At 39.7% G+C, this 15,000-nt stretch overlaps 1 protein-coding gene across 7 annotated transcripts in view; it reads left to right on the top strand.

The window, feature by feature from the left end:
* The window catches only part of tenm3 (teneurin transmembrane protein 3), a 446,382-nt gene that overhangs the window by 321,816 nt on the left and 109,566 nt on the right, over window positions 1-15,000 (top strand). For all 7 annotated transcript variants that reach the window (XM_058379176.1, XM_058379169.1, XM_058379160.1 and 4 more), the window contains 4 exons: window positions 1,245-1,455; window positions 5,900-6,001; window positions 6,447-6,641; window positions 11,634-11,834. In XM_058379176.1, coding sequence (XP_058235159.1) covers window positions 1,245-1,455; window positions 5,900-6,001; window positions 6,447-6,641; window positions 11,634-11,834 — 709 coding nt within the window. The remainder of the gene's footprint in view (window positions 1-1,244; window positions 1,456-5,899; window positions 6,002-6,446; window positions 6,642-11,633; window positions 11,835-15,000) is intronic.

Raw genomic sequence — 15,000 nt, 5'->3', positions numbered from 1 at the left:
TAACAAGACGTCTATGGTGTTTCATGGTACAACTAGCATTAGCACATGTGTTAGCTTTTCATCCTGACATGTTATTTAATTGAGAACGATTGGTAAGGTTTCGTTAGCGCCTGAAGGAACGTCTCAGTGCCGCTCAGGTGTGTGTTTGTGTGTCGCTGTACATTTAATTACACACACAAACGAAAGGCTAATTTGTGTAATATAGTGACTAGCATGTCAGCGTAATTGAACGTGATTGTTAGGATAATAAGCGGATAATTAGCTACGAGGAAATTCTTCACCTTTGTGTTTGAGTGTTTGTCAGGTTATATTTATGATCACGGATTAATTATAGACAGATTAGCGTCTCGTCTCTGAGAGCTCTACATGTTAGCATGTGTGTGTTAGCTTACCGGCATTTGAAAAATAAATATTGTTTGTTTTCTCTCGAATTCAGAGATTCAGATCGGTTCTGTGATGCTAAGAAGGTGCTAAGAAGTAGAAATCTGCTGCAGACAAATTAGCCTGTGCTAGCTTTTTCTTTTTTAGCATGTGTGTTAGCATTTTACTTTGTATTTTTGTATGTTGTTAGCTTTTTAACATCAATCTTAACATCAGTTTTATGTTTTAGCATGTATTAGCTTTCCAGTGTGTATTAACGCACATAAGTGTTTTTTGCTGCTGTGTTTCTTTATGAAGTGATCGTATTAATAATTTTCCAACATATCTGAGGAAACTCCTGACTTTCCAGATACTTTTGTCCTCATCATTGTACTTTCATATTGTTTATAAAAACCGCATTGTGTACGCTTTAGAAAGCTATATCACTAATTTCAGTCATTAGCTAGCTTCCTAGTTGCCTAGCAACACTCAAGTTGCCTGAACAGCTAAGTTGTTCTTCAAGAAATGCCTTGTTTGTGTGTATTTAGCAAGTATGTTATGCTAATACTGCTGTTTGTGTGTATTTAGCAAGTATGTTATGCTAATACTGCTGTTTGTGTATATTTAGCGAGTGTGTTATGCTAATATTGCTGTTTGTGTGTATTTAGCAAGTATGTTATGCTAATACTGCTGTTTGTGTATATTTAGCGAGTGTGTTATGCTAATATTGCTGTTTGTGTGTATTTAGCAAGTATGTTATGCTAATACTGCTGTTTGTGTATATTTAGCGAGTGTGTTATGCTATTATTGCTGTTTGTGTGTATTTAGCAAGTATGTTATGCTAATACTGCTGTTTGTGCACTGTTGTTGTTTGGTGCGTTTAGTACGACTTTGTGGAGTTGCTCGACGGCAGCCGGTTGATCGCGAAGGAGAAGCGAGGACTGGTGGAAATGGAGGGATTGCTGAGGAGAGCGAGATCGGTCAACGTCCACGAGGCAGAGTTCATCCGCTTCTTCGACTCGGGAATCTGGCACCTAGCCTTTTACAACGACGGCAAGAACACCGAACAAGTTTCTTACAACACCATCATCATCGGTTAGATCTCTGTTTCTCTTTTTATTTATTTATTCTGTTAACTCAAGCTAACCTTCATGTGACTGGAACAGCTTCAAGCTGTCTCTTTAGCCTCTCTAAATGTGTTTAAAATTCCCAAAATGGCTTCTCTTTATCTCACTGACGATCGATAGCAACGATCCCAAGGCGAATTAAGCTCCAGAAATGTCATCTTATGTCTTATTTCTCGTGTTCGTTAGAGAAACTGGGCTAATTAGCTTTCGGCATCATGTGTCAGTCAGTTAGTGTTGTTATTTTGACTCATAATGAGGAAAAAAGCTTGCTAGCTTGTGTTTGCCTTTATGGCTAGAAAAAACACACAAAGTTAGAATTTGCCAGCTAACATGGCTAATAAAAGTAAAACTAGCATCTACTGTGCTGTAGCTTCCGTTAGCATTTATATCATGACATTATATAGTGTGCGTACTGTCTATAACGGCTAATAATAAAAGGAAACTTGCTAGCATTGGTTAGCCTTGAGTGAACAAAAGATCTTGCTATATGTTTTATAGAAGTACAGTTTAGTACAGCATTTGTTTATTTAATAATTCAATAAATTCTGGCTAGCAATGTTGTAACGCTAACAGTGTAGGAATGCTAGCTTTAGTTAGCATACCCAAAGGAGATCTACCACAGAAAGTTCTGTCTAAAAATATGTTATTATATATTTGTCTTTCTGTAGTTCTGTCATAAAAATAATACAGTAACACGGCTAACAATGAAGCTAGGAGTTAGCATGAAAACAGAAGTGTGTGGTTTTCTGATGTTTAATACAGAATTAACAAAATCTCAGCTTGTGTGTTTGCTAATAATGGAGAGTGATAAAAGAATGCTAGGTGTTAGCCGTGTGCTGCTAACTCTGGTTAGCGTTTATGGCCTGAGGAGGCTTTTAAAAACACCACAATCTGTTGTGTTATTGAGAACTTTTATAGATCTAGTTTATTGTCATAGTCTTGGTGTGTGTGTGTGTGTGTGTGTGTGTGTGTGTGTGTGCACAGGTGAGTGTGTGTAATGCTCATCAGAGCTTTATTGATCACTGACTTAAATGGTTGGCAGACTGGAGCAGGCTTCAAAGAGCTGGTGACCCACAGGCCTTTTCATATACCTCCTACTCGCTCTCTCTCTCTCTCTCTCTCTCTCTCTCTCTCTCACTATCTTTTCTTCTTTCACTACCTCTCTTTTTCCTTCTCTCCCTTTCGCTCTCTCTCTCTCTCTTTCTCTCTCTCTCTCGCTATCTCTTCTTCTTTCACTCTCTACCTCTCTTTTTCCTTCTCTCCCTTTCACTCTATCCCGCTCTTTGTCTCTCTCTCTCTCTCTCTCTCTCTCTCTCTCTCTCTCTCCTTCTCTCTCTCCCTTTGTCTCTCTCTCTCCCCCTTTTTGTCTCTCTCTCCCTCTGTCTCTGTCTTTTGTTCAGAGTAATTTCCTTCGATTCGATCACCAGTCCCGACATGGAGGGAAATTAGCAGCGGGACTATAGCGCCCGGACCGTTGCTCTGCGTGTAATAAGTTAACCTTTTGGAAATGAAAATTGATTGTGTGTGTGTGCACATGTGTGTGTGTGTTGAAATAGAGAAAGCGAGATCCCTAGAGAGAGAGAGGGTAATAACACGGTAATAACCGAGGAAGACAAGCAGGGCGGTTCACTTCATTACACTGTCACTCTGGCCTCTCCTGGACAAACCCCTTTTCTCCACCACTTAATGAAAATATCGACAGCCCTTGTCATAACTTCCCCTCGTTTCCTCGGCGATGGAGTGAGACGACGTACAAACAAGTGTGTGTAAACTCGCACGTTGTAGAGTGTCGATACCTGAGCCTGTTCACGAGAGAGTGATCGGATATATCAGCTGTTGAAAAGGACACTCGGAAAAACGCACACTGAGCGGAAGCTAGCTAGTTTCAGACGCTGATGATTTACACCAAAAATTAACAAGACAGAGCCATTGGGAATAGCAATAGTACCTCCCCTGGATGGGTGGAAAATTAGCTAAAAATGTAGTTAGCATGTAGCTCCTAGCTGTTAAATATTTCTGTGAAAGCGTAATGACAGTGGAAATAAAAACAAATCTGTCCAGAATATCAACATTCCCCTCAGATGTCTGGCAACATTATTATGAAAAAGCTGCTTTGTGTGACAGAAATGATGATTTAGATCACTAGCACAGGGGAACATTATGTAAAGGAATAGTTGCTGACGAAATGAGACAGAATCATCTGGAATAATCAACATAATAACAGTAGATAAATAACACAAAAATCATCTGTGGAAAGACTTGATATAACTAAAATTATGATTTATAAAGTAGCACATGGCTTTTCCCAGGCTGGTTAGGTGTTTATTTGTTCATAAGGACGATGAGATAAACAGTGGTTGTGTAAATAAGAACAAGAATATTAACATTTACCTCAGATAAGTTGCTGAATCACTTTATGAGACTAAAAAAAACAATCAAGCTCACTAGCACAAAGCCAGTAAACCTCTTATATAGACAACGTGAAGGTAGAGAAGTGGAGAAATGAGACGGAATCATCTGAAACATTGATATTTACCTCAGATAAGTTGCTAAATCACTAATGAAATGTTTTATAAGACTAAAAAAAGGTCAAGCTTGCTAGGTCAAAGCCAGTAAACCTATTGTATAGACAATGTAAAGCTTTATAAAAGTAGAGAAACGAGACAGAATCATCTGGAATAATCAACATTCATGATACATAAATAACACAAAAGACTTGATGTAACTGAAATTATGACTTATTAAACTATAGCGCGTAGCGTTTTCATGCTAGTTAGCTGTCTATTCATTCATAAGGACGATGAGATAAACAGCGTTTGTGTAAATAAAAACAAAACAGTCAAGAATATTAACATTTACCTCAGATAAGTTGCTAAATCAGTAATGAATGCTTTATAAGACTGAAAAAAGGTCAAGCTCACTAGCGCAAAGCCAGTAAACCTCTTATATAGACAATGAAAGGTATAAAAGTGGAGAAATGAGTCAGAATCATCTGAAACATTGATATTTACCTCAGATAAGTTGCTAAATCACTAATGAAATGCTTTATAAGATTAAAAAAAGATCTAGCTCGCTATTGCCTCTTATAAAGCCCCTTAAAAAGACAGTGTAAAGGTATAAAAGTGGAGAAATGAGACAGGCTCATCTGGAATAATCAATATTTACAAATATTTACAATACATAAATAACACAAAGGACTTGATATAACTGAAGTTATGATTTATGAACTAGCACATAGTTTTCCCATGCTGGTTAGCTGTTTATTCATTTATAAGGACGATGAGATAAAAAGTGGTTGTGTAAAAAAGAACAAGAATATTAACATTTACCTCCGATAAGTTGCTAAATCACTTCATAAGATTAAAAATACCAATCAAGCTCATTAGCGCAAAGCCAGTAAACCTCTTATATAGACAATGTGAAGGTAGAAGTGGAGAAATGAGACGGAATCATCTGAAACATTGATATTTACCTCAGATAAGTTGCTAAATCACTAATAAACTACTTTATATGACTTAAATAGTTATTTATCTAGGACATAAAGCTAGGACATGGCCCATAGGTCTTTTATAGACATTATGCAGACACAGTAACAATGAAAACAAGACAAACTTATTGGGAATATCCACATTTACCTCAGATGTGCTGATAGAATACTACAAAAAGACTCTCTATGATTCAAATAATGATCTAGCTAGCTAGCACATAGCCTATCACTGTTCTCTAACAAGGTACCAGCACAGCGACTGAAGAAATGAGAGAAAATTTGTCTGGCATATCAACGTTTACCTCGGATGTGGTGCGAGACTGCTAATAAAATGCTCTGTATATGGTGAGAAATACAGTGAGATAAAAATCTAGACTTAACCACTAAGCGAAAATCACTAGGTTTTTCTGTAGAGAGAAAAAGTAAACATTGTGTCACGAATCACACAAAGTGTCAAGAAATCATGACTACTAAAAGAGTCTCAAAACAATGCGTTGATTAATGTGTACATAACTGTTAGCGCATTTGTGTGTGTGTTAGCATCTGTGACTGTTAGCGTGTGTTTAACAGGTAATAGCTTATTTGTTACTTCGCTTTTGGGCATTGCTTTGTGTTAGCGTGTGTTTGTCATTTCTGGAGACCGCCGAGCCGTGTCTAGCATCCCGTAGGCTGTGTGTGTGTGTGTGTGTGTGTGTGCACGCTACTTTGTGCGTTAATTGGTAGTAATAGCTCTGTGATTGGTTCATTAAAGCAGCGCCAGCTTCGACTGCATCACACATCTGCGACATTTAATTAAAGACCTCACAAACCTCACACACTTCACAAAGCTTGCTTATTCACACACCCTACCTCCTCAATTAACGCATTCTCTCTCTCTCTCTCTCTCTCTCTCTCTCTTTTTGTGTCTCTCAATATTTCCACACAGATTCTGTGACTGAGTGTCCACACAATTGTCATGGCAACGGAGACTGTCGTTCAGGAACGTGTCATTGTTTCCCAGGATTCCTTGGGCCTGATTGTTCACGAGGTAACACACACACACACATGTCGTAATTGGTTTCAGATTGTTATTAGATGGAGTGCAGCTGCCTAGCAGAGCATTCGCTGATTGGATGTTATTAGTGAGTCAGCTAGCATGGAGATCTGAGCACTCCACCCTGTCTCGTCGAAAAATGCAATTAATTTTTGAACAATTTAAAAACCAAAGAAATATAAAGAACATTTATAGGCACAATGACAGTGAAAAAATGAGACAAAAGTGTCTGGAATTTCAGCATTTGCCGCAGTAGATTTGTAATAGAATGCTCGATGTGACTAGCATTACAACGTAATTCAATTTAGCATCAACGGCTAAGCAAATAAATGTACATGTTGCGCTAGACTTCTTCAGCTATATTAGCATTGTAACCTCGGTGTATAACTGTGTTTTAGCTGATCGATCACATGACATTGCCCTTTGACCTTTGTTCCAGCCGCGTGTCCGGTGTTGTGCAGTGGGAACGGTCAGTACTCCAGGGGGCGCTGTCTGTGCTACAGCGGCTGGAAAGGCACCGAGTGTGATGTCCCCAACAACCAGTGCATCGACATCCACTGTGGTGGACACGGCATCTGCATCATGGGGGCGTGTGTGTGTAACGCCGGATACAAGGGGGAAAACTGCGAAGAAGGTATCGCTACAATTAAGTGAAAAAATTTCAGTCAAAATTCCATTAGCATGTTTCAAAGATCTAGCTGCAGCACCTGTCTAAAGGAACCGCCTTGTTCACATTGATTTTTGACGTCAGCCAATAGGATGCAATCAGGGGCGGGGCTTCAGTCATTAACATCAGTGTTGAGGACATTTATTTTTTCTGCACACAAACCTACAATCTCTACTCTATAAGTAGATTACTGTCCGGCTAGCTGGTTAGCATGGCCTGAGTTAGCTGTGAGGAAATGCTAACCATGGTCCGCTAAATTCACTTCATCATGAAATTGTTGATTATTTTCCCAAAACCGCATGAAATCATATTGATTACCTAAAAACACATTTTTCCCTTCAAGCTTAAGCTGAGACTGAGAGAATATAAATCACTAGAGGATTAGCGAGCGGCTCGAGCAGTGTGTGTTCTGTTTAAGCCCTCTTATCGAGTATATATTTGGGGATTGATGTAAAAAAAGAAAAAAATTCATCGATCTTCACCCAAAAACACATCTACACCAAGCCAGCGGCGCATACCAATGTGTTCTCTAATGAATGACAAAAATGTCCTTGCGAGAGCGACCTCAGTCTGCTTATTGTGCTGCTTATTGTGCTGTTTTGAGTGTTAGTCAGAACGAGCTGCTCTCCGCGACCCTCTCAACCCGTGTCACGCTCAAGAAAGTCGCTAGAAGTCACCAGATAAAGTCATAGACTAATTTGCATATTCATTAAATCCTTGTGATCCGTTGCAAAAGGTGTTACAGGAAGAAGGAAGAGATTCTGAAAGTGCTTCTGAGGGGAAGAGAAGAGAAAATTGAAATTAGAAATTCTTTCTTATAGTAGAAGGAAGATATCTTTGATCGCAAACAAACTGGTTACGTACAAGAAGAAACCAGTTACAGCCGGAATAAAGTGGCTATTATAACGGTAAATGTCACCAAGACAAGACTTTTAAACCAAGGACAAAGAATTGTGAAGGTGGAACAATGGTGAGCAGTGATTGGTCGTCAGGGACAATGGTGATTAGTGATTGGTTGGTGGGAACAATGGTGAGCAGTGATTGGTTGTCAGGGACAAAGGTGATTAGTGATTGGTTGGTGGGAACAATGGTGATCAGTGTTTGGTCGTCAGGGACTATGGTGATTAGTGATTAATTGCTGGGAACAATGGTGATTAGTGATTGGTCTTCAGGAACATCAGTGATTGGTCATTAGGAACAACAGTGATTAATGATTAGTAATCAGGGTGATTAGTGATTGGTCATCAGGGTGATTATTGTTTGGTCGTCAGGAACAATGGTGATCAGTGATTGGTTGTTGGGATCAGTTGTAAGTAGTGATTGGTCACGGGAACAATAGTGATCAGTAACTGGTCGTCAGGATGATAAGTAATTGTTGTCAGGCGATCAGTGATCACCAGGGTGATTAGTGATTGTTGTCAGGAACAATGGTGATCAGTGATTGGTCATCAGGGTGATTAGTGATTGGTCATCAGGAACAGTGGTGATTACTTATTGGCCATCAAGGTGATCAGTGATTGGTCATCAGGGACAATGGTGATTGTCTGCTAAAAGATAAAGTCAATACAGGCCTCTTAAAAGTCTCCAAATCTAGTGACTAAATCACTAAGTTGCTTCAGTCAGATCTCATTTCCTGATGATGAAATTGGGTAAAATCCTTGAGGCTAAGTTCTGCTCCTGAAGTCCACATTTTCCCTCATGTGAAATGCTTTTAAAATATCAGCTAAGTGGACTCAAGCAAGGGGAAATGAGAGGCAGTGACCACTCAAGGTCAGACTAGCAGGATTAGGTGTGTTAGTTGTGGGTTGTATCCAAAAGATAGGTCTGCAGAAGCACGAATTAACATTTCACACCTCGGTTCGACTCAGGAAATCCCTGGTGATTAGCCGAGGTTAGATGAAGGAAACAGCTTCGAGGACAGTTCCTTTAATTCCTGAAAACTCCGGAGCAGGAACTCTTTGAACTGACATTTTCATGTCTTGTTATTAGAAGCTGTGTAGGTCCTCAGGGTTCAGATTAGCTTGTGTAGCGCTGTGCGAAGTGCTGTGCTAATACAAATACATTTCTCAATTAAAAGTGTGTGTGTGCTCATGCGCATGCTAGCTCTGGCCAATAAAGAAGTTGTTATTAATTATTTATTGCTGTAGGTGACATCTTTTTCCTGGATCAGTGTTTAGATCTTAATCAAAACAAACACACACCTGGAATAAACGTCCACTTTCTGTGCTGGACAAAAGACTATACTGAAAATGTGTTTCTCGTAGTCTTCATCAGCACCTCCATTAAGGTCTGTTTCATTACGCCATCTGAGATGGTGAGATAAAGTGTCACAAACACACTCGCCGATTAGCATCAGGGTCGCAGGAGACATCGATTTCTCACACAGACTCTCTGGAAAGCTCTCATCTCTTTGTGCTGAGGACAAGCTGCTCAGATTCACAATCACTGAGGGAAGGGGGGTGAGAAAAAGAGACTGAGAGACAAAGGCAGAGAGGGACAGATAGATAGAGAGAAAGAGAAAGACAGAGAGACAGAGTTGGATACTGAGAGAGAAAGACAGAGAGATGAAGAAGAGAGTAAGACAGATAGATGAAGAAGAGAGTAAGACAGAGAGAAGACAGTAAGAGAGAAAGAGATGAAGAAGAGAGTAAGACAGATAGATGAAGAAGAGAGTAAGACAGAGAGAAGACAGTAAGAGAGAAAGAGATGAAGAAGAAAGTAAGACAGAGAGATGAAGAAGAGAGTAAGACAGATAGATGAAGAAGAGAGTAAGACAGAGAGAAGACAGTAAGAGAGAAAGAGATGAAGAAGAGAGTAAGACAGAGAGATGAAGAAGAGAGTAAGACAGAGAGATGAAGAAAGTGAGACAGAGATGGAGAGAGAAAGACAGGTAGATGAAGAGAGTAAGATGAAGAGAGAAAGAGAGATGAAGAGAGTAAGACTGAAAGAAGAGAGTAAGACAGAGAGATGAAGAAGAGAGTAAGACAGAGAGATGAAGAAGAGAGTAAGACAGATAGATGAAGAAGAGAGTAAGAGAGAGAGATGAAGAAGAGAGTAAGACAGAGAGATGAAGAAGAGAGTAAGACAGATAGATGAAGAAGAGAGTAAGAGAGAGAGATGAAGAAGAGAGTAAGACAGATAGATGAAGAAGAGAGTAAGACAGAGAGATGAAGAAGAGAGTAAGACAGATAGATGAAGAAGAGAGTAAGAGAGAGAGATGAAGAGAGTAAGACAGATAGATGAAGAAGAGAGTAAGAGAGAGAGATGAAGAAGAGAGTAAGACAGAGAGAAGAGAGTGAGACAGAGAGAGTGAGGCAGAGATACATGAAGAGAGTAAGACAGAGAGATGGGAATCAGATGGAGAGATAAAGAGAGTAAGAGAAAAAGGAAGAGAGTAAGACAGAGATAGTATGTCGGATGTATTGTATTGAAACTAGCCGTCACTATCTGCTGACTAGCTAACTTTAGCTAACCTGAGCAGGATAATTCAGTTACATTAGCGAAAACGTAAGGCGTCAAATTTTAGCGATTAACACGAAAACTCAAATTTACCAAACCTTCAGTAGAATTCCGAGGTGTAGCGTTATTAATGAAAGAGTTCAAATACGTTAGCAGACGATCCGTCACTGAACTAGGTTAGCTTAGCTAGCTATGACGCTATTTAGTGTTATTTACCACACTGTGTGTGAGGAACTCCAGGATTATGCTAAATACTGAAGAAAACTCTACAGACCTGGACTAGACCAGACCTTTTGCTAATCCTCCCGTGGTAGCTAATGTCCGAGTGTTTTATTCTTCTAATTAAAGCTGCTTAATTATTAAAAGTTCGTTATTAAAATATGATATCTATGCTAATGCAGGGTATATAATTATAATATATCTGCATAGCTTTGCTGGGAAAATTGCACAACCTGCTGAAGGGCAAATTTTTTTTTAATTTTTAAAATTTTTTTAACATATAATCTAGCAGGAAAAAGTAATTAGCTTAGATGATATTTTAATATTAATTTTTTATAATTTATTTTTTATTTTATTTTTTTTTTGGCCTTCACATTTAAGCGTAGCCAAGAGAGCAAAACAGATATTTTTTATTTATTTATTTTTTCTGGACAGTAGCATTCCCGCTGTTCAATACCATTGATTTGTCTCAGTAAAAACACACACACAGACACACACACACACACACACAGACACACACACACACACAGTGAAACAGAAGGAGGGGGCTAATGTAATTAAGTGTGAGTGAATTGTGTTTTCTGGGACTAATGAAATGGCCGGCGGTCAATGGCCTGATTAAGACTCATCAACCCTCACACACACACACACACACACACACCAGTAGAATTACAACAAAGGACTTTCTGAACTGTCAGGGGTCGACACAAATCACAAACACACACACACACACATTGTTTTACTCCCTTTGTGAGGACCTTGCTATTGACAGGATTATTAATGCCGCTAATTAACGCCATGGTACACGTAATGCTTTGACTTCAGCAACCCAGAGGAAACTTTTCATATGGTGTGGTTTTATAAATGAAGCAGTTTTCCTCGTGAGGTGAATGTCCAGCTGAATGTCCACATAAGGTCAGAACTCTCAGATATAATGAACCTGTGCTTGTGGGTCCATTTGGTCTTCACCATAATATAAAAACAAGGGGACGAGAAGAATCTAGGGCAGTCCTAAAAAAAAAGACAGTTAGACAGAGGGTGGGGTTTCTAAAACTAAACAACCAATCAGAGCATGGCTTGATGAGTCACTGAGAAGAACAACTAATAAAAACAGAGAAGGCGGGGCCTTTTAATTAAATTAAATATGAAGTTGTTGTTGTTGTTTTGCTGAAATGTTTTTCAGACTTTTTACATTTTTGCTCGTGAAGTCTTTCCAAAAAATGGCCTAGGTCTCTAACAGCTGCATTCTCTCTCTCTCTCTCTCTCACTCCCCCCCCCCAGTGGACTGTGTTGACCCGTCCTGTTCCGGGCGAGGTGTGTGTATCCGAGGTGTGTGTCACTGTAATTCCGGGTTTCTGGGTCCGAGCTGTGAGATGCAGAAAGCAGTGTGTCCTGAACAGTGTTCCGGCCATGGAAAGTACCAGAGCGACAGCGGAACCTGCACCTGTGATGAGAGCTGGACTGGACCAGACTGTTCCATCGGTACACACACACACACACACACACACTACTTCATCCTATTTCTTCTTCAGAAAAGAGCAAGGGAGAAAAGACAGAGGGATTGAAACAGAGGGAGAGAAAAAAGATGAGAGAGACAGAAAAACTGAACATCAGTCTCTCTCACAGACACACACACACACACACACACACAGACACACACACACACACACACAGAGGGCGTGTAACTTCCTGTCCACCTGCTGAAGCTGTATTGATGGCACACTACAGGGAGCGAGAGTTCACACTGATACAGATCTGACCCAGGGGCTGCTGGGAAATATTCCCTCATTCTCTACACATTCCTCCTTCTCTTTCTTTCATCCCTCGTTCTATGAGTTTAGGAGTGATAGAAGATTGTGTAGTGTCCAGTAATCAGACACTGAGAAATAAAGTCGTGATCAGACACTGAGATGTAAAGCTGTAATCAGACACTGAGATGTAAAGTCGTGATCAGACACTGAGATGTAAAGCTGTAATCAGACACTGAGATGTAAAGTCGTGATCAGACACTGAGATGTAAAGTCGTGATCAGACACTGAGATGTAAAGCTGTAATCAGACACTGAGATGTAAAGTCGTGATCAGACACTGAGATGTAAAGCTGTAATCAGACACTGAGATGTAAAGTCGTGATCAGACACTGAGATGTAAAGTCGTGATCAGACACTGAGATGTAAAGCTGTAATCAGACACTGAGATGTAAAGTCGTGATCAGACACTGAGATGTAAAGCTGTAATCAGACACTGAGATGTAAAGCTGTAATCAGACACTGAGATGTAAAGTCGTGATCAGACACTGAGATGTAAAGCTGTAATCAGACACTGAGATGTAAAGTCGTGATCAGACACTGAGATGTAAAGTCGTGATCAGACACTGAGATGTAAAGCTGTAATCAGACACTGAGATGTAAAGTCGTGATCAGACACTGAGATGTAAAGCTGTAATCAGACACTGAGATGTAAAGTCGTGATCAGACACTGAGATGTAAAGCTGTAATCAGACACTGAGATGTAAAGCTGTAATCAGACACTGAGATGTAAAGCTGTAATCAGACACTGAGATGTAAAGCTGTAATCAGACACTGAGATGTAAAGCTGTAATCAGACACTGAGATGTAAAGCTATAATCAGACACTGAGATGTAAAGCTGTAATCAGACACTGAGATGTAAAGCTATAATCAGACACTGAGATGTAAAGCTGTAATCAGACACTGAGATGTAAAGCTGTAATCAGACACTGAGATGTAAAGCTGTAATCAGACACTGAGATGTAAAGCTGTAATCAGACACTGAGATGTAAAGCTGTAATCAGACACTGAGATGTAAAGCTGTAATCAGACACTGAGATGTAAAGTCGTGATCAGACACTGAGATGTAAAGCTGTAATCAGACACTGAGATGTAAAGCTGTAATCAGACACTGAGATGTAAAGCTGTAATCAGACACTGAGATGTAAAGCTGTAATCAGACACTGAGATGTAAAGCTGTAATCAGACACTGAGATATAAAGTCGTGATCAGACACTGAGATGTAAAGCTGTAATCAGACACAGATGTAAAGTCGTGATCAGACACTGAGATGTAAAGCTGTAATCAGACACTGAGATATAAAGTCGTGATCAGACACTGAGATGTAAAGCTGTAATCAGACACAGATGTAAAGTCGTGATCAGACACTGAGATGTAAAGCTGTAATCAGACACTGAGATGTAAAGCTGTAATCAGACACTGAGATGTAAAGCTGTAATCAGACACTGAGATGTAAAGCTGTAATCAGACACTGAGATGTAAAGCTGTAATCAGACACTGAGATGTAAAGTCGTGATCAGACACTGAGATGTAAAGCTGTAATCAGACACTGAGATATAAAGCTGTAATCAGACACTGAGATGTAAAGCTGTAATCAGACACTGAGATGTAAAGCTGTAATCAGACACTGAGATATAAAGTCGTGATCAGACACTGAGATATAAAGTCGTGATCAGACACTGAGATGTAAAGCTGTAATCAGACACTGAGATGTAAAGTCGTGATCAGACACTGAGATGTAAAGCTGTAATCAGACACTGAGATGTAAAGCTGTAATCAGACACTGAGATGTAAAGCTGTAATCAGACACTGAGATGTAAAGCTGTAATCAGACACTGAGATGTAAAGCTGTAATCAGACACTGAGATGTAAAGCTGTAATCAGACACTGAGATGTAAAGCTGTAATCAGACACTGAGATGTAAAGTCGTGATCAGACACTGAGATGTAAAGCTGTAATCAGACACTGAGATGTAAAGTCGTGATCAGACACTGAGATGTAAAGCTGTAATCAGACACTGAGATGTAAAGCTGTAATCAGACACTGAGATGTAAAGCTGTAATCAGACACTGAGATGTAAAGCTGTAATCAGACACTATTCTGTATTTAAATCCTTCTGGAACTTTCTCAGCTCTAATAGACAGAGACAGTCTGTTTCTTTCTCTCTCTCTTTCTCTGGTTTTGGTGTGTTGGTGTGTGGGCTGAGTTTATTCAAAGTTTTCCTGCATGCATATATGATGGCTGAGCCCACACACACTCACACACTCACACACTCACACACTCACACACACACACACACACACACACACACACACTCACACACACACACACTCTAAAATCTTTTCCGTATGCATTAAAACCCAATCTTTGTGCATCGTTGTTGGTCGCTCATATTGAGATGATGGAGATTTTTATTGACAAACAGTTATGAGGTGTGTGTATATTACGCCTACACACACGCTCCATATGAAGTGAACTTCACCACACACACACACACACACACACACACAGATTTATTGGCAGAAGCTGGAACGTGGGTCCACACCGCAGCCTGATCCATCCAAGGTTTGATTTGTTTACATTCCAAGAGTTGTTAAGGTCTGAACATGCACGCACACACACACACACACATACACACACACACACACACACACACACACATATAGATATATCGATATCGAGAATGGTGCGTTCTGATTGGCTGAGAGTTAACATGTCTGAAGTTTGCTTTTGCTAACAATTAATAGAAGCTTAGACCTCCAGTTTAACATTGGGATCTTTTCAGGAGATGTGGGCGTGGCCTAAAGTTTAAAGGAATACGTTTTTTTATCCTGGGACAT

Source organism: Hemibagrus wyckioides, linkage group LG03 (genome assembly GCF_019097595.1).
Source record: "Hemibagrus wyckioides isolate EC202008001 linkage group LG03, SWU_Hwy_1.0, whole genome shotgun sequence".
Lineage (NCBI taxonomy): Eukaryota > Metazoa > Chordata > Actinopteri > Siluriformes > Bagridae > Hemibagrus > Hemibagrus wyckioides.
The sequence above is the reverse complement of the archived record's forward strand: the minus strand, read 5'-3'. Positions and strand labels throughout refer to the sequence as shown.